Source organism: Antechinus flavipes, chromosome 1 (assembly GCF_016432865.1).
Source record: "Antechinus flavipes isolate AdamAnt ecotype Samford, QLD, Australia chromosome 1, AdamAnt_v2, whole genome shotgun sequence".
Taxonomy (NCBI): domain Eukaryota; kingdom Metazoa; phylum Chordata; class Mammalia; order Dasyuromorphia; family Dasyuridae; genus Antechinus; species Antechinus flavipes.
This window is the reverse complement of record NC_067398.1, coordinates 658,641,452-658,668,008: the sequence shown is the minus strand read 5'-3', so window position 1 is coordinate 658,668,008 and position 26,557 is coordinate 658,641,452. Positions and strand designations below refer to the sequence as shown.

At 35.5% G+C, this 26,557-nt stretch overlaps 1 protein-coding gene across 2 annotated transcripts in view; it reads right to left on the bottom strand.

Annotated features, from left to right (window-relative positions):
* Positions 1 to 26,557, bottom strand: part of RFX2 (regulatory factor X2) — a 142,456-nt gene that overhangs the window by 59,506 nt on the left and 56,393 nt on the right. For both annotated transcript variants that reach the window (XM_051971777.1, XM_051971778.1), the window contains exons 2-4: positions 18,679 to 18,791; positions 2,156 to 2,235; positions 1,060 to 1,324 (exon numbers count right to left, since the gene is read on the bottom strand). In XM_051971777.1, the coding sequence (XP_051827737.1) occupies positions 1,060 to 1,324; positions 2,156 to 2,235; positions 18,679 to 18,783 (450 nt within the window). In that variant the 5' untranslated portion in view covers positions 18,784 to 18,791. The remainder of the gene's footprint in view (positions 1 to 1,059; positions 1,325 to 2,155; positions 2,236 to 18,678; positions 18,792 to 26,557) is intronic.

The following is a 26,557-nucleotide window of genomic DNA, read 5'->3' as shown; positions in this document are numbered from 1 at the left end:
AGAATTTATCTTCTAACCTATAATTATACAAAAATGTTCTAGCTTTAATATCTATTGGATAAAATATTTTTACTAGTAAAAGCTAGAAATGTCAGCATTCTCACTTAACCAAAGAGTTTGATCCATAATTATTTTTTTCATTAATGGACTTTTAGAGAATGCTATCTTCCAAGTGACTATCAACAAAAAAATTGCAAATTTTAGAACTGGGTTCATGCATTTTTTCAAAGGGTTAATTAGTTCACCAATATTAAGGTGACCTCAAGATATGCCTTACAACTATCCTTATATACACACAAAAATTTAACTATTAAATGCTCTTATGTGATTATACTATGATCAATACACATCAGTGTTACCCCAAAAAAACTTTTTTAAAAAACTGAAATGAAACATGATATGTATTCCCAAATTCATAATTCCAAATCCAACTGAGATCTTAAACCATCTGAACCCTTAATATTATAATAGTTTAAAGGTTCATTTAAAGACTGTATGATTTGCCAACTTCAAGGTGCCTTATTTGTTTGCAATGGCTAACAGAGGAATTCATACAAAGTGAGTTGGCTACATTCTTGAAATAGGCCCTGTTAATTACTCTTCAGGAAATACAAATGGTAAGTTCCTATTTTAAAAAAGGAGGAAATTGAGGGGAGGAAAAATCCATTATTACACTAAATTGTTAGTATATTAGGGAAATTTAAGATCTTTCTATAGTAGAAGAATCTGAAGCAGTTTATTTCGCTATTATCCTAACTTTTTAGAATTATAATTAACATGAGCAAGTGAGAAAATCTTGTTTTGAACAGCACTTAAAAGAGAAAATAAAATCTGGAACTTAAAAACATTTGGAAGGTTAGAGCTTTAAAGCAAGTAATAACTTACTCTATAAACAAAAAAGTAGGTTTATTTCTTAAAGGAAATAAAGTCTACCTGTAATAACCTAATTCCTACTCCAACCCAGCTTTAAATAACTCAAAACGCTGAGCAGGGTAGGCCAGAACATAACTATTTCTAGTGACTTAGGAATACCTGGTCTCACCAAGCTAAAGTACATACCGTTGCTGGAGATGAACGTGAAGTATGGGACAAAGAATGTCTAGTGTTATCCATCCCCCCATGAATGAGATAGGCTCCTGAGCTGGAGATGATCTGACTCCCCCCAACGTCCATGGTGATGCCCACCATACTGTGAGAAGGAATGGCTGATGGAGAGGATGCCACAGTAGTCACCTGAGCTCCACCTCCTGGTGACTCAAAGTAGGAAGCAGCACTGCTAGGGGCATAGATCTGAGCTTCAGTATTGTAGGAATAGGCAGTTCGTCTGTTAAAGGAATTAGAATTATTAAAGGAATTAGAATTTATATACAAATGATTATCTAATCTCAGCTGCAAAAGAATTTTAGTAAAATTTCATTAATGCCTATTAGACACATCTAACATAGTGTAACATGAATGTAAAAAGTAATTTACAGGAAGAATTCTAAGAAGCATAGCATTTAATTCAAAACACAGTAGACAGAACCAAGAAAACAATATATACAACTACTACCACAATGTAAATGGAAAGAGCAATAATCAAAATTGAACATCATATAATTATGAAGACTCAGGCCCTAAATGAAGAGATATTAGAATACAACTTCCTCTTTCTTCTTTACTGTGGTGTAGCACTATGAGTGTGAAATAGTGCACATACTGTTAGACTTGGATGACGCACTGGTGAGTTTGGCAATACTCTTTTTTACTCTTTCCTTTGAAATCTGTGATAGATGAAATGTCTGAGTAGGGCTGAGGAGGAATATTTTAGGAAGGTGATACAAAGACAAAAGCCATCAATAATAGATTGGGAGTTATTGCTAGCCTTGGCACATAGATCTTTGCTAGCCTTGGCATATAGATCTTTACTATAATCTCATAAAATCATACTTTTTGAAATACCACCAAGAGTGCTATGAGGTATCATGGTGTGTTAGGAGTTGCTACCAAAGCTACAGCATGCCTACATGAAAGACATATTTTCCGAACTATGGCTTTAGTTTTGCTGCTCCATCACTGTCATGTTATTCAATATCACCATGATCATAAATACTTCCTAAGAAATCTCTTGCAAGAACATAGACAACAGGTTTTTGAAAAGGAAAGATTCACTTACATGGCTCCATTAGTGTAGACAGTGTCTCCTCCTTCCACATACTGAACTTGGGTTGGATAGACATGCTGAACAGGTTGTACCTGGAATGAATATTAAATATTTGTATTATGAACACCATAATTTTGTTTCTAAAAATTTCTGACATTTTAAGTCAAAATTTAAAAAGTTTTAAGATAAAACTATCTAATCTAATACCACCAATGATAAAGAGGTCTACTATAATAGAGCTACTTTCTTCAAACAACAAGTTGCTTACTTATCCTGTCATGTACAGGGGAAGCAGGTTGTCACAAGTTTTTCAAATATAAATAGGAAGGGATGAGAAACATATACATGAAAAATATGCTCCCTATATATCTACTGGATCTACACATATTTAAAACTCAGTAGAAAATAAAGTCAAAAAGAGAACTGTATATACAGCAAAGTAATAGAGAGCCTGCCTAATAACCGCTGGAGAAATTAAGGAGTAACTGCTTTCAACAAAGCTCTGATGAAACCTTTGATTATCCCTATTGGTATCTCCTCTGTAAGGACCAACTTACCATCATTTCAAAATAACTACCTTTCTTTGTTGCAATAATTAAAGTTAAGAGTCCACAGGATGCTACTACTATCTAACATTCTCTTCTCTACTCAAACATTAGCCCAGAGAGAGGGAAAAATATAAAGAGTTTGAAAGGTGGTATACTTTTGGGTTGAAGGAAAAATAATAAATCCCAAGGTTGTCCAACAGAAATATGACCTCATGGTACTGATCCCTTAATGGCAAAAAGGGAAGAAAGAGAAGGCAGGAAGAGATGGCTGCTATCAGAAATGATTAATCTGACTGGTGTGGCTATGTGACTTTGACCATGTCATTTGACCTCTATAGTCCTGACTTTTCTTATTTTTAAAATGAAAGTATTAGCTTGAAATAATTTGTAAGATTTCTTTCAGCACTACCATCTTGTCTGATTCAAGCAATACTTTACACAATATTAAATAACAGGGAAACACTTTGAATCTTTCTTCCTCTTCCTCCACCTCTCAATGCCACTTTTAGGAAGTCTAATGAATTATTATTAAGTGTAGGAATATGAAAAGGATGAGAGCAAAGAAGAAGGGGAGAAGAGAAAGAGTGTGTTGGTGGTAGTAAGAAAGAGAATGGGAAATGATACTTAACATCCTGGCTAGGGTAATGGTTTTTTTGGGGGTTTTTTGGCTGAGGCAATTGGGGTTAAGTGACTTGCCCAGGGTCACACAGACAGGAAGTGTTAAGTGTCTGAGGCCAGATTTGAATATAGGTCCTCCTGACTTCAGAGCTAGTGCTCTAACCAACTCTACCACCTAGCTGCCTCTATTGTTTTCCTTCTACTGGGGCTTTAATCAAAGACTATGTACATGCCCTACTAAGTGAGCTGGAGAAGCCCAGTCCACTACATCACAGAAAGGGAGAAGTTGCAAGAGACTTAGACATCAGGCTCTTCCTTTTACTGATAAACAAATTGAGATACAGAGAGTAGAGATGACTTGTCCCAGTGATCACAAGCTAGGCAGTGAAAGAAGTACAAAATGGAACTCAAGCTTCCTAATTCCCAGACCAGGTCTCTCTCTTCAGGATATAACACTTCACAAATAAATCTCAAAGGTTTTTCCAATGACAGAATAATTCCTTTAAAGCTGTTCTTGGGAAGGTAGAAGGATAATACAATACAAGAGAATAGTGTTCTAATAAGCTTTTAGAGTATTCCTACTTCCTAATTTCCACATACTTCAACCCTGCCCTCACTCCAATGTCTCACAGATATGCCCATCTTTCCCACTATTCCCTCTGAAACTATTAAAGTATAATTAACAAACTTCCTCCCTGGAAGTTATTAGGCTAGATAGAAATGCTTCAAAGTAGTATGGGTCTGATGACAGACTGTCATGCAGTGACTAGTTTAGCTAAGTTTTGAGAAGCTAGACTTTGAAAGCCATAAAAATGGATACTAGATGATGAATTTTGGACAATAGCATTACAATTGTCAGTAGATGTGGGTTTGCAAATTGCATCAATAGAAAAAAGTATCCTAACTAATGAAATCAAAGATCTTTTAAAGTGTTAGAGTATATTCTCAATCCCATTATAAAGCATATCAGATTAGCAACAATGCAAAGGCTAATGTAAGGCCATTTTCTTTTGGTTTTTCTCTAAGCTTCCCTGAGAAACCGAATAGAAACTTTAAAAAATGTATCTGTAGCTTCCAGAACAATTTTTTGGGTAAAAAATTAGGAAAGGCTATCAAGGAAAGAAAACATTTAGATAAAAGTCAAAGTTTAATCCTGAAGTTCAGATCAAAGTTACAAGAAAAGATGCCAATGTGCTAAACATTGACCCAGGAAGACCTAGGTTTGAACTTCACATTAGGCACTTCCTGCCTAATGTTGGTAAAATCATTTAACTATTCTGAGCCTCCACTTCCTCATCTGTAAAATGAGACTGGACATGATGACCAACCTTTAAGATCTCTCCTTTCTAGTTGCAAATATCTGGTCCTATTATCTCACTAACATATGTACCAGGAAAATGTGACTTTCCGCTGAGCAATGCTTTTACATTTAACTCCTCCAAGTTGTGTATGTAAAAAGAAGCTTGCAAAGTGTGAGAGGACACCTGCATTTCCCTTCCTTAAACTCAGAGTTTATGAATGAGAGAGAGAGAGAAAAGGAGAGCAGACAAATGAGTATGTGCAGATTCAAACAAGCAGGGAAAACAATCTGCTCAAAGTGATACCTCTAATAAGAGAGAATGTTATCTCTGACAGGTGAACCCCATGAGTAAGGAGATGAACTGAATCCTAAGTCGGATATTCAGCGTGGCTTCAATATTTTGTATTGAGTACTCCAAATTCCCAATCATCCAAACACATAGTCAAAATACCAAAGCCAAGTACAAATGATTTTTGCAACTCTCTTAATTCATCTGGATTAAATGTATTAAAAAGTTCCTTGGTTCCCCAATTCAGTAATCCAAATAATTGCAAGATGATTATATATTCTAAAGTAATGAATCCATAAAGCCATATCATCATTTTAAAACACATATAAACAGAGAAGTCAATACCTCAAACTCAACATGTTCTAATCAGAATTTTAACATCTTTCTCTAAAAATCAATTCTTTCTGACTCATATTTCTGTCAAGGACACATCGTTCTTTTCCCCAACACTCAAAATTTTATTAGAGGTTTTTGGGTTTTTTTTTTTTTTTTGGTTTTTTAAAAAATAGCTTTTTATTTACAAGTTATATGCAAGGGTAATTTTACAGCATTGACAATTGCCAAACCTTTTGTTCCAATTTTTCCCCTCCTTTCCCTCCCTCCCCGCTAGATGGCAGGATGACCAATACATGTTTTTTGGTTTTTTTTAATTTTATTTTATTTAATAATAACCTTGTATTGACAGAATCCATGCCAGGATAATTTTTATACAACATTATCCCTTGCAATCGCTTATGTTTCGTTTTTTCCCCTCCCTCCCTCCACCCCCCCCCCCCAAGATGGCAAGCAGTCCTATATATGTTAAATATGTTGCAGTATATCCTAGATACAATACATATTTGTAGAACCGAACAGTTCTCCCGCTGCACAGGGAGACCAATACATGTTAAATATATTAAAGTATAAATTAAATACAAAATAAGTATACATGGCCAAACTGTTATTTTGCTGTACAAAAAGAATCAGACTCTGAAATAGTGTACAATTAAGCCTGTGAAGGAAATAAAAAATGCAGCCGGGCAAAAATATAGAGACTGGGAATTCTATGCAATGGTTCTTAGTCATCTCCCAGAGTTCTTTCACTGGGTGTAGCTGGTTCAGTTCATTACTGCTCCATTGGAACTGATTTGGTTCATCTCATTGCTGAAGATGGCCAAGTCCATCAGAATTGATCATCATATAGTATTGTTGTTGAAGTATATAATGATCTCCTGGCCTTGCTCATTTCACTCAATATCAGTTCGTTTAAGTTTCTCCAGGCCTTTCTGAAATCATCCTATTGGTCGTTTCTTACTGAACAATAATATTCTATAATATTCATATACCACAATTTATTCAGCCATTCTCCAATTGATGGGCATCTATTCAGTTTCCAGTTTCTGGCTATTACAAAGAGGGCTGCCACAAACATTCGTGCACATACAGGCCCCTTTCCCTTCTTTATGATTTCTTTGGGATATAAGCCCAGTAGAAACACTGCTGGATCAAAGAGTATGCACAGTTGGTAACTTTTTGAGCATAGTTCCAAATTGCTCTCCAGAATGGTTGGATGTATTCACAATTCCATCAACAATGTATTAGTGTCCCTGCTTTCCCCACATCCCCTCCAACATTCTGTATTATCTTTCCCTGTCACTCTAGCCAATCTGACAGGTGTGTAGTGGTATCTCAGAATTTACAATGATCTCTGAAATTAGCATCAAGGCAAAAGCTTCCTAACAAATCTTATTATCACACTTTTTCTGCCCACTCCAACCCATTCTCTATTGCTATCAAACCAATTTTCTTCTTAATTACTGTATAGTTAAAGTTGCTTTCCCCATTTTTTCTTTTCAGCTCAAAATCCTGCAATGATTTCCCTCTTCTCTGCTGAACAGAGTTCAAACTCTTTACTCTACCCTGACTTCAATGCTCTTCATATCTTTCTGGCATTATTTCCTATTACCCCCTTCTACACATGTTTCAGACAAAATAGATCACTTTAGGAAAGGGACCTGTATGTGCCAAAATGTTTGTGGCAGCTCTGTTTATAGTGGCTCGAAGCTGGAAAATGAATGGATGCCCATCAATTGGAGAATGGTTGAGTAAATTGTGGTATATGAATGTTATGGAATATTATTGTTCTGTAAGGAATGACCAGCGGGATGAATACAGAGAAGACTGGCGAGACTTACATGAACTGATGCTAAGTGAAATGAGCAGAACCAGGAGGTCATTATATATCTCAACAATGATACTGTTTGAGGATGTATTCTGATGGAAGTGGATCTCTTCGATAAAGGGAGCTAATTCAGTTTCAATTGATCAAAGACGGACAGAAGCAGCTACACCCAAAGAAAGAACACTGGGAAATGAATATAAACTGCTTGCATTTTTGTTTTTCTTCCTGGGTTATTTATACCTTCTGAACTCAATTCTCCCTGTGCAACAAGAAAACTGTTCGGTTCTGCACACATACATTGTATCTAGGATATACTGTAACCTATTCAACATGTACAGGACTGCTTGCCATCTGGGGGAGGGGGTGGAGGGAGGGAGGGGAAAAATAGGAACAGAAGTGAATGCAAGGGATAATGCTGTAAAAAATTACCCTGGCATGGGTTCTATTAGTAAAAAGTTATTTTAAAAAAAATGGATCACTTTCTTGTCCTGTGTCTTTGTTAAGGCCATTCCCTAAGCTTGCAGGCAACCAGCATTTATTAAACACAGACTATATGATAGGGATTCTGTTAGATACTGGAGTTACTAGGGATACAAAAACAAAAGTGAAACCATTTCTGCTCTCAAGAAGCTTGTATTCTTATCAAAGAGATTATAAGTACAAATAAATACAAGGTAATCTGCAGAAAGGAAAGGCACAAGAAGCTGCAGGAATAACTTCTAGTAGGAGGGAGCACTTGAGATGAGTCTTGAACGAAGTTAGAAGTATAGAAAAAACCCATTTCAGGTATGGAGGACAGATAGTGAAAAGTTAGAGAGACTGGAGATGTAGTGGACATGAGTGAAGGGGAAAGACAATTTGGCTGGATCTTAGGGCAAGTACATGAAAGATAATAATTTGTAACTGGAAAGGGAAAGAGATTGGGGCTTAGTCCTTCTGAAGGTCTTCAAGCTGAACTTTTTGGATATGGAATAATGAAGATTTTTTGTGTGTATGGGCTGGATTACATGACTAGTAATATCTCTTCGAACTCTCAAATTCTGTGACTTTGTGAAGTTGTAAAGGATTTAACATGCCAAAAGAGTTTACATTGGATCTTAAAGGTAAAAATGAGTAACTGAAGTTTACCAAGGAAAGTGGCATGGATATACTTATACTTTAAGAAAATTATTTTGGCAGCTATGTGAAAGATGGGAGGTAGCTAAGTGGCATAGTGGATAGATTTCTAGGTCTGGAGGTGGGAAGCCTCAGACATTTACTAGCTGTGTGACCATGGGCAAGTCACCTAACACTATTTGCCTCAGTTTCCTCATCTGTCAAATGAGCTGGAGAAGGAAATGGCAAACCAGCCAAGAATCTTTGCCAAAAAAATCCCAAATGAGGTCACAAAGGGTTGGCCACGATTGAAATGACTGAAAAATCATAAAAATACAGAAGATAGATTAAAGTTGGAAAGAGCTTGAGGCAAAGGACTTCCCTCTTCCTAATTTCTAACTTTTGAAATATTACTTTTGTTCTATAAGACCAGCTCAAACACCATCTCCTCCATAAAGTATTCTTTTATTATTCCAATCAGAAATGATCTTTCCTTCTTCTAACTTTGCACAATATTCCTAACATCTCTCATAAATGCATCTTTCTTTTCTCTGATATTAACACCACCCTGGTACAGGCCCTCATTTACTCACAGATGGACAAATACAATAGCTTTCTAGCTTTCTGGTTGATCTCCCTGCCTCAAGAGTCTCCCCAATGTAGCCTATCTTCTACCCTGCTGACAAACTGTTTTTCCTAAATAGCAAGTTTGAATACATCCCTCCCCTATTCAATAAATTCCCTTTTACCTTTAGAATCAAACACCAAATCCTCTGTTTGGCTTACAAAGCCCTTCATAACTAGCTCCCTCACATATATGTGTATATGTGTGAATGTACACATATATAAGTATTAAGTAGTCATTATTTTTCATTCACTATATTATATGACACAGTTGTGTATATGTTCTCTCATGTTAATATTATAAACTTCATAAGATATATATCTATACATACAATGCACTTTGCATGTTAATAAGTAATTGTTGAATGAATTAAAGGAAGAACAGATGGACGAAAGGAAAAAAGATAAAACTGTATCACAAAATGCAGAATTAATTGACATAGTGCATGCCCTATAAGATTTTGGAGCCTAAAATAATACCAAAGTGGAAAAATCTAAATTCCTTTTTCAATTGTAGCAACTGTATATGAGTGAAACATTTAATACATTCATACTTGCATAATGTAATCAGATAAATGGAGAATGAATCATGGGAATTATATAGATAGGGGTTTACTATGCAGGAAAATTAGTCAATAACTTTAATGGAATTATCGTATGCACTGTGTGCAAACCTCTAAATTAAGCCTATAGCAGTGGTGGTGTCAAACGCAATGAAAACTCCCTGCAGGCTATATATTGACTTAGAAAACCACAAATTAACAAACACTATCTGGAATTTTGCGGCTGAATCTGACCCAGAAGGCTATAAATGCCAAAGACTTACTGATAGATCGAGATGAAAGATAAAACAAAAAATAAAAAGAACACAGTATCTCACATCTAATTAGTTGGGAAAATAAAATTTCAGGAATCATTTTGAATGATAGAAAGAAGAGACTATGAAAAAGATTCAGTCATGGGAAAAAGATAACATAATACATACTTAAGGAGTGAACACTGGGAACAAGATTTGGGGTGCATGTAAGGGAGAGGTTGTGAGAAAAATAATGTAGTTTTGGCCTCTGAGAAATGTCAGTGAAAGAGGGATTAAGAACACTGGCCATGTTTTGCAAAGGAGAAGAGAAGGCCCTGTAGGATCTTAAAAATGACTACTCAAGGGTATAATGGGTTGTTTTGAGAAGTATGACTTATGATCAAAGCCAGAAATAAAAGAGATGATCCTGGCAGCTGAGGAAAAGATCAGCCAAAAGGCAGCTGAATGGTAGAATAAATGAAAGGAAATTATGCACCAGGAGAATATAGTGAAGGACTAGAGAAGACAACATCCCACAGAATCTGAGATACAACTACAGCAGGATGCAGAAATCATTCAGTCCAACTTTCATTTTATGGGTGAAGAAACAGAAGCTGAGAGAAATGTCATCCAAGCTGCACAGCTAGAAAGTGTCAGAAACCAGTCTTAAACATGAATCATTAAAATCCAAACCCAGTGATCTTGTGATTCCACCAGAATGACAAATGCCTCATATTTCACTGATGAAATTGAGACCATAAAGGGTTCCCTTTTCCCTTTTGTTTCCCATCTCATATCACTAAGATGCTTACTGCCCCCATCTGTTCCTTAACCCATTTCCCATGAAGAGATGGTCTTTTTCTCCACGTCAAGCCTAATTCCTCTACATGCCTAAATAATCCCATTCCAGCCCATCTGCCCAAGAAGTGTTCCCTATGTCATCCCTATTCTCTCACAAATCTTCAGTCTCTTTTTGTCTGCTACTTCCCTGTTGCCTACAAAACACCCACCATGTCCTCAGTCCTCAAAAAAACTCTTTACTTGATCCATCCATCCTCACTAATTATCACCTAATATCTCTTCTTCATTTTATGGCTAAATTCTATGAGAAATTCATAGTACATCTATTCAACTGAAACTGCTCTCCAAAGTTTCTAGTGATGTCTTAGTTGCCAACTCTAATGGTCTTTTCTCAATCCACATTCTTTATCTCCCCGAAACCTTTGACACTGCTATCAACTGCTTCTCCTTCTCTTTTTTCTGGATGTGCCTAACTATTCTCTCCTGGTTCTCCTACCTATCTGACCATATCTTTCCTATCTTTTCCTGATCTTCATTCACATCAAGTCCATTAACAGTGAGGATCCTAAAAGACTTTGTCCTGAGCCCTGCTCTCCCTCTATATCATTCCATTGGTGATCACATGATTTTAATTATCATCTCTGTGCAGATGATTCTCAGATCTACATGTCCTAATAGCACTTCTAAACTCTAGTCTCATATCTTCAACTGTCTTTTACACATCATAAATTGAATGTCCTAAAGATATCTTAAATTCAACATGTCCAAATTGAATTCATTGTCTTAACCCTCTCCCCGCCCCGCAAATCTTTTTCTCTTTCTAATTTCACTATATAGTCAAGGATACCATCATCCTCCTAGTCATCTGAACTTGCAACCTAGGTATCATCTCCTCAATATTCACACTCACTTCCTCTCATGAAATCAGTGGTCAAGTCTTGTCATTTCTATCTTTATAACATCTTTTATATAAACTGCCTCTCCTCTGATACTGCTACCACTGTGATCTGGCACAGTTTCTCAGAGCCTCACCCCTGAAGGATTGAAATAGATTTCTGGTTAGTCTCTTTATATCTACATTTCTATCATCAAGTCTCTCATCATTTCAATCTATTCTCTACTCAGATGTCAAACTGATCTTCCTAAAATACAGGTCTGACCATATCATTCCCTTATTTGATAAAATTATTGATCTCATTGTGGCTCCTCATTATATCCAGTAATAAATAAAAAATCCTTTGTTTGGCTTTCAAAACAAAACAGAACCTGCTTTTTTCCTACTTTTCCAATTTTCTTACACTTTATTCCTAGTGGACTTTATCATTACCCATCCAAACACAAAGTAACTGCTCCGCTCACATCCTTCAATTTTCCACTTATTTTCTTTTTTTATGTAGTCTTCTCCCATTAGATTGTGAATTCCTGAAGGAAGAGACATATCTTTTATCTTTCTTTGTATTCTTAGCTCTCAGCATAGGACTTAGCACTGAGTAAATGTTTACTGACTTTTCTCCATGTATTCTGCAATTCAATGACTCTGGTCCTCTTAGCTGTTTCTTGACGATGACAGCTCACCTCCCAATTCCCAATGCTCTCCTTCTCAATCTAATGAGGAACACTTTACAAGCAATTTTGTACAAACAAGATATATAAGGATAAGCTGAAAATAATCTTTTAGGGAAGGCACCCAGATTAAGGAGAACAAATTCTAATAGATCCTCCAGAATACCTCTCCATAGTTAAAAGACTTGAAGAAAGTTAAAAGGTGGAGATAAGGAAAGAGAATTCCTGACATAGGAGGCAGTCTGGGGAAATGTTCAGTTAGAAGAGAAAATGTCTTGTGTGAGGAACAGCAATGAGATCAGTGTTGCTGGCTTCCAGAGTATTTGGAGGGGAGTAAAGTATAAGATTAGAAAGGTACAAGAGAGCCAAATTGTGAAGGGCTTTGAAAGACATAGAATTTTATATTTGATCGCATGTTGCTGTAGCTTGTAGAATCTTAAGCATAATCTTGCTTTCATGAGAAATGAATGCAACTTTTTGGTAATTTGTACATTCTTTGGCATTTTTAGGACTGGGATGTAAACTGATCTTTTCCCATCCAATGATCCCTACTAAATTCTCCAAATTCTCTGGCACATTGAGAATAGCACTTGAACTAGATCATTTTTTAGGATCATAAATAGCTCAATTGGAATCTCATCATTTTTTTGTACAGTTCTATGGGGTATTGTTGCCATCTCTTCTTCCAATACCATTTTTGTCTTTTATCAATTTTTGCATGAAACATTCCCTTAATATCTTTAATTTTTTTAAAGAGATTTGTCCTTTCCATTGTATTTTCTTCTATCAATTTGCATTGCTCATTTGAGAAAACCTTATCTTTCTGCTCTCTGGAATTCTACATTCAGTTGTGTGGTATTCTCTTCTTTTTCTTAAATATAATGGTTCTCTGGGAGCAGGTTTCTTGGGGAGGTTTTCTGGAGGCAGCCTTCCTTTCAGTTCAAATCAATAATCACCTCAAATACAGCCAGGTGTTAAAAGTTCAAATCCTTTATTATCTCCGGTTTCTGAATCTTCTTCCTGGGGCTCGGTTAGCTTTCTTAGAGGCCTATCTTTCCTTGATTCCAAGAGCTCTTGCCGCTAATCTTTTACCTCTGCCAGCTTCGGCTTCTCTTCTTCCAAATGTCTCCAGCCAGCACCAAGGTGAAAGTTGGAATGAATCTGTCTTGCCTCCAAGAGAAGGCTTCTGTATGTCCCAGAGTGCTCTTTGGCCCTGAGAGCTTCTTGCTTATTTGCTGTACACTGAGTACACACCAATCATTATATCACTGCAAAACCATTATTTATTGTAGGATTAAATCAATTCTAAACTAGATTTAAACATTGTTTCCTCAATTCCATTCAGTACCTTGTTTCAAGTTCTGGCCCATAACATCTTCTTGTAGGATTAGATCAATCATACTGAACCATATTAAATTAGATAATTATTGTCTCAATCAATTCTAATGACTTAACACTTTGTAAGGATTCCAACACAGTTGGGTATATCTTTTCCTTTCTTTCTTTGCTCATCTATTTGCAAATCCCAATCAGATAGCCATTTTTAATTTTTAATTTGTTTTTTAATTTGAAATGTTTTTTTCTTACTACCTCCCATACAATATCAAGAGCCTTTATCTATGGTTCTCTAGGCATTCTATCTACCAGATCTAATCCCTCAAATCTATTCATTATTTTCCTGCCATATTCATAAAGAATGCTATTTAGGTCATACCTACACAATTTCTTAAATTTAAGTCTAAATTTTGCAATAAGAAGTTCATGATCTGAGACACAATTAGTCTCAGGGTCTTTGTTTTAATTTTTGGATGCAAACTATATAATCAATATGATTTTGATATTGGCCATCTGATCATGTCCGTGTGTAGAGTCACCTTTTGAGTTGTTAAAAAAGAATATCTACAAAATCCTATTAGTCTCTGCCCTGCTTCATCTTGTACTCCAAGACTAAACCTGCCTGTTATTTTAGTTATCTTTTGACTTTCTACTTTAGCATTCTAGTCCCCACCATGAGGAATATGACATCTTTTTTGGGAGGTGTTGTTTCTAGAAAATGTTGTAGTTCTTCATAGAATTAATAGAACTTTGGCCTCTTCAGAATTAGTAGGTAGAGCACAGATTCACATTACTGTGATGTTAAATGGTTTATCTTAGTTAACAACAATATCATTGCCATTTTTGAGATTACACTTCAGTCCTGCTTTTCTTATCCTTTTATTTATTATAAGGACTACTCCATTTCTTCTAAAGGATTCTTGCCCACAATAGTATATATAAGGGTCACCCACTGACCCTCATGATGTTGATATTTAATCTACCTCCTGTTTGACCACATCCAGCTTATTTTGGCTCACATTTCTTACATTTTAATTTTAGGTCCTGTGCAATTTTGATCTTTACAGCACTGAGTTTTCCTTTTGTCATCAGACACATCCACAGCTGAGCTTCCTTTTGAATTTGAGCCAGTCACTTTATTAGTATTGGAAATCCTTGTAGTTGTCCTTCACTCTTCCCCAATAGCATATTGAACACCTTCCAGGCTGGGAGGCTCCCTCTTCTGATGTCACCCTTCTTTTATCAGTTTAGTTTTGTCCATGGATTTTTTTTTTGGCAAAAATACTGGAGTGACAGCAGAGTTACTATTGGGCTTATATCCCAAAGAGATCTTAACAAGGGAAAGGGACCTGTATGTGCAAGAATGTTTGTGGCAGCCCTCTTTGTAGTGGCCAGAAACTGGAAACTGAGTAGATGCCCATCAGTTGAAGAATGGCTGAATAAATTGTGGTATATGAATATTATGGAATATTATTGTTTGGTAAGAACTGACCAACAGGTCATTTAGAGAATGACTTCTTGGAGTCATTGGAGACCTGGAGAAACTTACATGAACTGATGCTGAGTGAAATGAGCAGGACCAGAAGATCATTATATACTTCAACAACAATACTATATGATGATCAATTCTGATAGACCTGGCATCTTCAGCAATGAGATGAACTAAATCAGTTCCAATGGAGCAGTAATGAACTGAATCAACTACACCCAGAGAAAGATCTCTGGGAGATGACTAAGAACCATTACATAGAATTCCCAATCCCTATATTTTTGCCCACCTGCATTTTGAATTTCCTTCACTTCCAGGCTAATTGTACAATATTTCAGAGTCCGATTCTTTATGTACAGTAAAATAACGGTTTGGGCATGTATACTTATTTTGTATTTAATTTATACTTTAATATATTTAACATGTATTGGTCATCCTGCCATCTAGGGCTCAGAGTGGGGGGAAGGAGGGGAAAAATTGGAACAAAAGGTTTGGCAATTGTCAATGATGTAAAATTACCCATGCATATAATTTGTAAATAAAAAGCTATTAAAAATTAAAAAAAAAATACTGGTGTGATGTGCTATTTCCTCCTCCAATGGATCACCTTTTGTCAGAATTCTCCAATGACCTGTCCATCTTGGGTAACTCTACACGCATAACTCACAGTTTCACTGAGCTATGCAAGACAAGACATTGAACCCAAAGCAGTGGTATTAAACTCAAAAAGAAACAGAACCCTGTTGCATGCAGCACACTGATTTAGAAAATCACAAATTATCTATATTGTATTGCATTTTTATTTATTTTGTCAAACATTTCTCACTCTGCTTTAAATCACACTAGGAAAGTTTGTGGGCCTATGGGCCCTGAGTTTGACACCTCTGATTTCCAAACAGTATAATCCATAGAATTGTATGACTGGAAAGGACCTTTACCAATCAATTTAACCCTCTCAGTTTGAGGAAGGCCCAAAATACTGAAATGTGCAATGTTCTCTTCTCTAAAATATAATGTTCTTCAGAAGCAGGTTTCTTGGAGGGCTTCTGGAGGCAGCCTTCCTTTCAGTTTAGTATAATAATCATCTTAAATGTAGCCAGCTGTTAAAGTTCAGATCCTTTATTGTCTCCTTCAAAATAGCCAGGTTAGTTTTCTTAGAGGCCTATCTCTCTTCTTGGTTCAGAGAGCTCTTGCTGCTTGTCCTTTGCCTCTGCCAACTTCAGCTTCTAGCTCCCTCTGAATCCAAAGCCTCCAGCCAGCATAAAGGTGGAAAAATGGAATGAATTTGACTCCTCCTTCGAGAGTAGGATTGTGGGTTCTCTGTGACTTGTGAATCTCCTGAAGTGAATCCTGACTTGTAAATTTCCCAGAGTCTCTTCTACTTGAGGCTCCTAGCTTATATATGCTCTCTAAAGGTGTGAACTAAGTACATAAGCATTGTCTCTATCAATTGGACTTAGTACCTTGTTTCAAGTTCTGGCCCATAACAGAAATGATTTTCACTAAATCACAAAACTTCTATTGTGACAAGAGCTCACATTAGAAGGAAAAGAAAGAGAATAAACATTTATAGTGCACCTTGCTATGTGCCAGGTACTATGCTAAGTGATTTTTAAAAAAATAAATATTACCTCATTTGATTCTCACAACAAACAAAACTGTAAGGTAAGTGTTGTTATTATCCCCATTTCATAGCTGAGTAAGCTGACTTCCTCAAGTGAATACAGACTCAGACTTGTTCAGTTTCATGTAACTGGTATCTGAGACCAGATCTGAACTCAAATCTTCCTGATTCCAGGATCAGCAATTTATCTACTAATCCTCCAGCTATCCCAGGTCCAGAATCTACATCTCTTGAGAATATAGCAAGCAGTCTTTTTACTAAATTACAGATGCTCAGAGTTGGAAGGGACCTCCAACTAGATGACACTGAGTCATCTAGTACATCATCACAAATGAGTAAGAAACCCCTCCACAATACCCTCCAGTAAGCAAAGAGATTAGAAGTCTTCAAGGGAAGAGGATGCTACTACATACAGAGACAGCTATGACAGCTCACATGCTAGGAAGTTCATTCTTACATTAAATCTAAATTTGCCTCTTTGTTTTCATTTCTTTTATTTGTTCCTGGTTTTTCACAATGAGAAAAAAAATCTACTCTCTCTTCCACATCACAATGTCTTCAATATTTAGCTTTTCATAGGGATAGGGAAAGGAGATAAACTTATGAGTCCATTAACATAGGGAACTCTGGAGTGAACACCCTCTGGTAATGCAGGTCTGTATCTTTTCTGCAACAAATAAGTGCAACATTTTAATGACTTAAAATAAGCTAATTTATTATACTTAAAAGAAATTAAAAACAGAAATGCATGAACACATTTTGCATTTGTCATGTTTTTATTTTCACCTTGATTTTGAGATCAGGGAATATTTTTATGGTCTTATCTCTTTTTTCCCCCCCACATACAATACAACAGGCTCAGATAATTGACCTGCTGTCACCAAAAGAGTATGTCTGTTCCTTTCCTACTGCTGTTGGGCAGCTATGTGGCACAGTGGAGAGAATGACAGGATCTAAGTCCAGAAAGATCTGAGTTCAAATCTGGCCTCAGACACTTATTAGCCATGTGATCCTCGACAAATCACTTTATCTAAAGTGAGCTAGAGATGGAAATGGCAAACCACTCCCGTTTCTTTGCCAAGAAAACCCCAAAAAGAGGCCATGAGGAGTCAGTGTCAACTGCAAACAGCAAAACAAAAACCTTTTGAAAGTACAACACAACAAGCTAAATAATTGACCCTGCTACATCACTGGAAGGCTAGGACTTTCATAACCAGGTTTCTGTTGTCATATAATTCTAATTTGCCACCATAAATTTCTAAATGACTCAATTCAGCAAAACAAGTCTAAATTTTAATTTTAATTCTTGCCATTATTTCAAAGTGATTCTTAATTTGAAATATTTCCCATCAAACTCCCTTCCCAATTTTTAATTTTCAATTTTAGACCAATTAATTTCTAAGGATATTGTTCCATTTACAACTGAATGAAAAGGACAAAAATGACAAAGGAAGATGAATTGTTCTTATGATTCAGCCTCTGGAAAATCACCTCTAAAGTTGTTTATTTACTATTTTCCCTTTTTATCTTAATAATGAAATTTAGGGTTACAAAGTAAGATAATAAAAACAAAAAATTATAGTTATTCCAATGATTTAAACCAATGCATTGTCCTAAATATTATAAGCTTATTCCTTAAACTAATATTTCTTTGGAAGAAATTACATATAAAATTTTCTCCTTCCTTGTCTCTCTGCTTCTTGGCTTCCTTCAAATCCTTGCTTGAAATTTCATCTTCTATATAAAGCCTTTCTCAATCTTCCTTAATACTAGTGCTTTCTTTCTTGATATTTCCTTATTTGTCCTATATATAGCTTGTCTGTAGGTAATTATTTGCATGTTATCTCTCCCAGAGATTATGGGTTTCTAGAGAGAAGGCAATGTCATATATATATATGTGTGTATATATATATATATATATAAAATGTATCCGCAGTTAGGCACATTACCTAGATTCTTAATAAACATTTATAGACTGAAAAAAAATTTTATTCTGAAACTCTTTATGTAAATTAAAGATAAGGTATATTCATTCTTTTCATAGTTGTTTTCTTTATGTCAACTTAAGTTTGCATTCTCTCTAAACGCACTTTGTATAAGTTACATTTGGAAAGAATGCTGAGAAAAAATAATGGGCTATGTATACAGAGACCAAGAATAAGTCAATTCAGAAAAATTTAGACACTTTTTCTATAGTTCAAAAATTTTTAAACACTTAAAGAATAAAAACCAAAGAGCCAAAATCAACTATGGTTTCACTTTCAAAGTTGAAAACAGTAGTGATTAGGTTACCTGCTGGGAGGCTGCCACAGGCTGAACAACTGGGGCCTGAGCAGATGCTGAAGTACGTAGGGCCACAGAGGTTGCTGAATCTGATCCACCCTCTGGATTCTGCATGCTCAGTTCTAAAGAAAGGAAAGGAGAAATCAGAATTGGGTAGGAAAGTATTTCTTACTTTAGTCAGAAATCCTAAAGTAGAAAATTATTAAAAGCACAAAATTAGAAGACTACCACAGAGGAGTTATTCTTCCAAAGACTAAATACAGAAATCATGCTATTACTGTGCCAGAAAGAAAAAAGGTTGCACAATTGTTCCATAGAAAGAGAAAGAAGAGGAGGGAACTGAGAATGTGTTTCTAAATATAAAATTTAAAAAAGCTTTAGGAAATTTCTGTGTCATAGCACAACTGCAATTATTCTTTAATAGAAAGGCAGTTTCACTTGGGGGGGCCAAGAAAAATTGTCTCCTTCTTTACAGATTGAATGAGTTCAAAGCATTAATAATAGTAATATTAATAACACATTAGCATTTACAAAGTGCCTTAATGTTTCAAAAAAAACAAATATTATCTAATTTGATCTCCTCAGAAACCCTCAAAGATTATTATCTCCATTTTATAAATGAGAAAACAGGCTGACAGAAGTTAAGTGACTTGCCCAAGATCATACTTTTAATAATATTTGACACAAGATTTGAATGTAAGTTGTCCTGACTCCAAGAGCTGCCCACTGACTAAGTTATTTATGCAACACATGAAAAGCATTTTGGATTGTTCTCCAATGAGAAAAGGGGATGAATTTGTGACTTGGGATGCCTCTGACATGGAAACATCACAAAAAAGGAAAAAAATTTTATAGGTTGCCCAGACAATTCTAATCAAAACCAGAAGACATATTAATAGTAGTGCTGAGAACATAAACATAACCAAAGTATAAGCCATTCCCCCAATTTTTTAAAAAAAAGAAAATAAGATCATAGATTTAGGACTTGACAAGAAATCAAAAATCTTATCTAGTCTAACTCCTTCATTGTACAGATAAAGGAGATAAAGCCTGGAAGATGAAGTGATTTGCCCAATGTTACAAAACTATGTAGTAGAGTTGGGAATCAAGTCAAAGTCACTTTGACCCTAAATCTAGTGGTCTTTTTCCACCATATCAAGCTTGCTCAACAATAGGACATCAAACACAATAAGATTACACCACAACAAAAGGATAACCACAATAGTAAAATATTACCTTTACAAATTAAATGATTAATTATTTCCTGATCTCATCCTACTATCTCTGTACATTGGTGAAGAACATCTTCCTAGCCTGGAATACACACTCTCCCCATAATTATCTATTGAAATCCTTCTCCTTCAAAGCCTAGAACATATATAGTTTTCCTCCATAAAAATTTGCCTGATCCCCACTTCTTATCTCAATTTGATCTCTTTCTCCTTTCAAATTTTCTAAGAACATTTTATCTCTGACCTTTTTTTGTCCCTAACACATTCTATCTGGTTAGGATTATTCATATACATGTTGTATCCCCTCTCTACTATCTGCCTCTGGAATACTAACTGAGATTGTCATTTTCATTCTCTCTCCTCCCTCCCAGAGCCCAAATATGTGAAGTTGATTACAAAGGGATTAGCAAATGCCTACTTCTGTTCACATAGCTGTCTTTTTTTTCTTCAAAAGAATGTTAAAAATTATATCTCTTTTATGTTTGACAAATAGAACTTTTATTTTTAGTGAGGCAATCAGGATTAAGTGACTTGCCTAGGGTCATACAGCTATTAAGTATCAATTGTCTGTGGCTGGATTTGAACTCAGATACTACTGAGGCCAGTGCTCTATTCACTGTACAATGCAGTTACCCCAGCTAAAGTACTTTCTAATGTGTAATTCAAAAAAGTCTACTTTATAAGTCAATGCAGGAACATCAAAATAGAAGAGAAGGGATTTGGTCTACCCAAATACCATTGAATATTTAAGCTATCTTTATTTGCAAATAAGCAACTCATCTGCTTAGTTAAGAATTCTGAAGAATATTCCATAGCCTACAATCTTTCCTGAAAGCAAAGAAAGAGGTATAAAGTTCACTTAAATAGTGGTCACTATTTCACCTCTTACATGCAAATTGTTTAATAAATTAAAAAAAAATAATCCTGCAAAATGGCAATCAATGTTGGAAAAGTTGTGAAATGTTGGATACCCTATTACATTTTTGGAGAAGCTATAAACAGTATCACCATTTTGAAAAGCAACTTGAAATTATGTAAATAAAGTGACTAAAATGTCCAAACCTTTACTGGACAAGTACCACAAGGAAGTCATTGGTAAAAAGAAAGTCCTCATATATATCGAAATATTTATAGGTGCACTTTATGTAATAGCTAAGAATCTGAAACAAAATAGATATCTACTGACTGGGGAATGAGTAATTAAACTGTGCTACATAAATGTAATAGAATATTCCTACATTATAATAACTTACTTAAAAAACAAAACAAAAACCCATCTCTGCTTTCAAGACCCCTTGTAGCTATTTTATATTTAATAATCTTAGCCTAGAAGTTTTACAAGATTACTTTCAAACTGGAAATCTGCATACTTATGTACCTTCAAGAGACTCTGCCCCTTCAGGAAGAAAAGAATATTATAAAAGGGCAAGGTTAGGGAGGAGGCCTGAGGGATAGGACATTTCCAATAACAGACAGTAACAGTTTTTAAATATGTATATATATATGTACTTGGCACAATTAGTGGAGGATGGGGTAAATCTCAATATTTATTTATACACATCCCATGGTGTCACTGTCAGAGTCTTAGAATACACAGCTGGATGGACTGATCTGACCCATAACTAAGACAGGGTCCCCTGAATACCAAGGGTACTTAGAGCCTTCAGGGATAAGGTTGGAATGGAGTCTGGGTCTTGCTCAACTGCAGAAGACTGCTTCTAATATGGTCTTGAGTAAGTCAATTAGATTTTTTTTCTCTATGTCCCAGGTTTCTCATCTGGAAAATGAGAATAATACTACTTACATTCCTTGCCTCACTGGGGATGTTTTGAGGAAAGCATTTGATGAAAGGGCTATAAATGTGAGCTATTGTTAGGTATTGTGACATCTCCCGAATTCTTTTCTACTTAAACCACATACTTTCTAGCTGCCGGGCTTACTACCTGTTGAATTTTCTGAAAATCAGTGTTATCCTCTAGATTTTTTTTCTTTCATCCTCCTGCTTCATAAAAGTATTCCTTGGAATGTTAGAAGGTGGTCATCATGGGGCTCCTGCTTACAATCTAATAGCCTCATCATCTATCAACTACTGATATTCAATTGGTTTAGAGTATTACAACAGGAAACAATGAAGCAACAGGAAGAGAAAGGAAGATAGACTCAAGTGAAGGTCACAATACACTAATGATAGAAGCAGAGAGCTGACCTGCTGAGATCAGTTCCACTCGCAGAAATAATTTGCTGTGAGGCGTCAATCTCATTGGCCACAGTTTGCCTATTCAGTGCTGGAAATAACCTTTAAACTCTGTAGCCACCACTCTCCTCAGTATTTGCCCTGCACAAAAAGCTTCCCATCACATGGCACATTTCTCATTTTGCGTTCCTTGCTTGTTTATCCTTGTTAAATCCCAACTCAAACAGGATCCCTTACATGAAGCTTTTCTTATAAGAACAAAATTTGCATTTAATAAAATTTTAAAGTTGACAAGTATTTTATAACAGTCCTATGAGGCAAGTAGCAAAAGCATTATTATACCATTTTATAGATAAAGAAACTGAGGCTTAGAGAAGTTAAATGACTTAGCCACACTCACAAAGAGAAGTATAAATGTGAACTACTGTACACAGCAACAAGATTATGTAATGATCAACTCTGATGGACATGACTCTTTTCAACAATGAAATAATTCAGGCCAATTCCTATAGACTTGTGATGGAGAAAGCCATATAAAAGAGAGGATCATGGGAACTGAATGTGGATCACAATAGTATTTCACCTTTTTTGTTGTTGTTTGCTTGCTTTTTTTTCCCTCCCTTTTTTACTTTTTGATGTTTTTTTTTTTCCTTGTGCAGCATGATAAATGTGGAAATATGTATAGAAGAATTGCACATGTTTAACATATACTGGATTGCTTGCTTCCTGTGGAGTAGGGGGAAAGGAAGAAGAAGAATTTGGAACATAAAGTTTTGCAAGGGTGAATGTTGAAAACTATCTTCACAACTATTTTGAAAATAGAAAGCTATTATTTAAAAAAAATGATGTTCAATTAAATTTCGATCTAATGTATTCAGTGAGAAGGGCAATGAATATATATATATATATATATATATATATATATATGTAATTTAAGAATTAGTTTTCTTATGACCAGCAGGATGATTTCAGAAGGGCTTAGAGAGACTTACATGAACTGATGCTGAGTGAAATGAGCAGGACCAGGAGATCATTGTATACTTCAACAACAATACCATATGATGATCAATTCTGATGGCCGTGGCCCTCTTCAACAATGAGATGAAATAAATCAGTTCCAATAGAGCAGTAATGAATTGAATCAGCTACACCCAGCAAAAGAATTCAGAGAAATGAGTGTGAACCACTACATAGAATTCCCAATCCCTCTATTTTTGTCCACCTACATTTTTGATTTCCTTCACAAGGGAATTAATGAAAAAAATGCAAATGAAGATGGCCTACCTATACTAGACTTAAAACTATATTATAAAGCAGTGGTCATCAAAACCATTTGGTACTGGTTGAGAAATACAGTAGTCAATCAGTATAATAATTTAGGTTCCAAGATACAATAGACAATGACTATAGTAATCTAGTGTTTGACAAACCCAAGACCTCAGCTTTTGGGATAAAAACTCACTATTTGACAAAAACTGCTGGGAAATTTGGAAATTAGTACGAAAGAAACTAGGCCCTAACACCCTATACCAAAATAAGGTCAAAATGGGTTCATGATTTAAACATAAAGAGTAATATTATAATCAAATTAGAAGAAGAAACTAGGAGAAGAAAGGAATTTGTGGCCTTAGAAGAAAAGAAGTACATTATTGAATACAAAATGGATAATTTTGATTATATTAAGTTAAGAAGTTTTTGTACTAACAAAACCAATGCAGACAAGATTAAAAGGGAAGCAATAAACTGGGAAAACTTTTTTACATTCAAGGGTTCTGATAAAGGCCTCATTTCTGAAATATAGAGAGAACTGACTCAAATTTATAAGAATTCAAGCCATTCTCCAATTGATAAATGGTCAAAAGATATGAATAAACAATTTTCAAATGATGAAATTAAAATCATTTCTAGTCATATGAATAGGTGCTCTAAATCACTATTCATCAAAGAAATACAAATTAAGGGAACTCTGAAACACCACTATACAACTCTCAAACTGACAAGATGACAGGAAAAGATAACAGCCAATGTCATCTTAGCCAATCTAAGAGGTATGTAATGGTACCTCAGAGTTGTCTTGATTTGCATTTCTCTCTTCAACGGTGATTTAGAGCAACTTTTCATATGACTAGAAATGGTTTTTTTTTTTAACTTTTATTATTTTTATTAAAGCTTTTTGTTTTTATTTTCCCTGGGTGTAGCTGGTTCAGTTCATTACTGCTTTATTGGAACTGATTTGGTTCATGTCATTGTTGAAGAGGGCCACGCCCATCAGGATTGATCATCATATGGTATTGTTGTTGAAGTATATAATGATCTTCTGGTCCTGCTCATTTCACTCATCAGCTCATGTAAGAAGTTCTCAGTCTGAGACAGAGGAATACCCTTTAATCCATGCCACAACTCTAAGCAGGATTCAAGAATTGAGCAACTAAGGAAAGCTCAAGACTGAATAATCTCAGACTATATAGTAACCTATAAAGTTTTGACTCTTATCACAAAGTACCCCTGGATGAAGCTTCATAAGAGCTAAGGGAGCCATCAAGAAATATGATCAACGTTTTGAAAGCAATAATGTTCCAAATACCATCTTATCCATAAAGTTTTTCTTGATAGCCCCCTATCCCCAAACTGTAACAATCTCTCTCCCTCCAGATTCATAAGGTATCTACCTTTGTACCTTGTAAGGCATTTACTGGGTATTATTTTACTTTATAATTATGTATATATCTTGCTGAATGAATGAAAATTCACTTATTAAGCATGTACTTTGTGTCAAGCACTGGGCTAAACTAGAGAGACTTTAATTGAGTATCTCTAATGCAATTTGTTTTCTTCTAAAGCACCTAAGTGATAAACAAATATGGTGCCTAGAAAGCTGAACAAAAAATTGCATCAGCTTCCTTCTTTATCCTTTAACAAAACAACAGGGTATCATATACCTAGAATTCTATTTGTGTAATATTGGTTGCTGTTCTTCAAAAATTCAAGGGAACCAGGTTTTCCAAAATCTACTGCATCTCCTCTAAATCATCTTTTACACCACTGTTAAAACAATCTTCCTTTTATGTGTATATGTAGCCTCTCCTCTGTTCAAAACCCCTGAAAACCTTCCTTCCTATCTAGTGAAAAAAGTTCAAACTGCTCCTATTTTCCCATTGGCATGCCTTTGTCCACATAGTTTTCTGTTTCTGAAATGGACCACGCTTTTCCCTATTGAATACTTACCCATCTTTTAAAGTAGGAGTTCTTATCATCCCTGCCCATACCTCCAAACTCCTTTGGCAGTTTGATGAAACCTATGGATCATGTTTCAGAATAATGGAAAATTCAATGTATAAACCATATAGGATCATACAAAGGAAACCAACAATACTGAAATACAATTAATAACTTTTTTTTTTAAAGAACAAATTCACAGACCCTCCCCAGATTAAGAATTCTTGCTTTAAAGCCTAACTCCAGGATTGCCACCCCCAGAAAGTCTAACCTAATCACTTCTGGTATAGTCCTTTCCTAACACTCTCCCTATGCCATTCTAATTGAAATCTCACAGCATACCCCTGTACCAGACAGTAATAAGCATTCCCCACAAAGATAGGCACATATCAAAGAGAATGTGCTCTACTTCATACGAGTCTATTTAGCAGCTTAATTGAGAAGCATGAGTGCAGTGACTAGTGCTAAGGTCCAGAGAAGCCTCTTTATTTTTCACCAGCAGAGGGCAATGAAATAGAATACAAGGAAAAAGAAACAAGAAGGCAGTTTTCAAGGGAGATCAAGTAAATGAGTTTATAGGAGACTCAAATTCTACATATACGAGAGGACAACTGGTACCTGGGGAAGCAGGAGGAGGAAGGGGAAGAAGAGGAGAGCACCTAGAATGGATGTCTTGGAAATTTTGATTACACAGAGTTTACAAAGAAAGAGACCAGATATTTAAAGGGATCGTGATTTATGATCAAAGAACAAGCTGATAGGTAAGAGGAAAAAAAATTTTTTTTGGAAAGGGGTGCAGAAATGAAATGTTAAAAACTAATGAATAGGACTACTTAAAGGGAAAGTGAAAGAAGGAGGAATCTACTTGACTGAGAGACAAAAGGAGGGACAAATTATATAACCATATGAAAGCAGAAGAGAAAAAGGAACGAATAAGCAGACATTTAAGGAAGGGATCAAAGGCGCACGGAAGACATTCAGTGGACATAGGACACTTAAAAAGATTAAGTAACTAAAGAAACATAATAGTACTTCTTTTACAACAAAAGAAAGGCAGATGAGGGGAATCATTATTAGAAAAAAAAAATTTAGAGGCAAATGGGGGAAAAAAATCTAAGCCTAAGTCTTAATACTTTACAAGTGAATGAATTAAACAAGCCCATAAAGCAAAAAGGAGTGCCAGATTCAATAACAAAATAAAACCAAACATTACACAATGTGTGGCTTATAAGAAACACATAAAAAC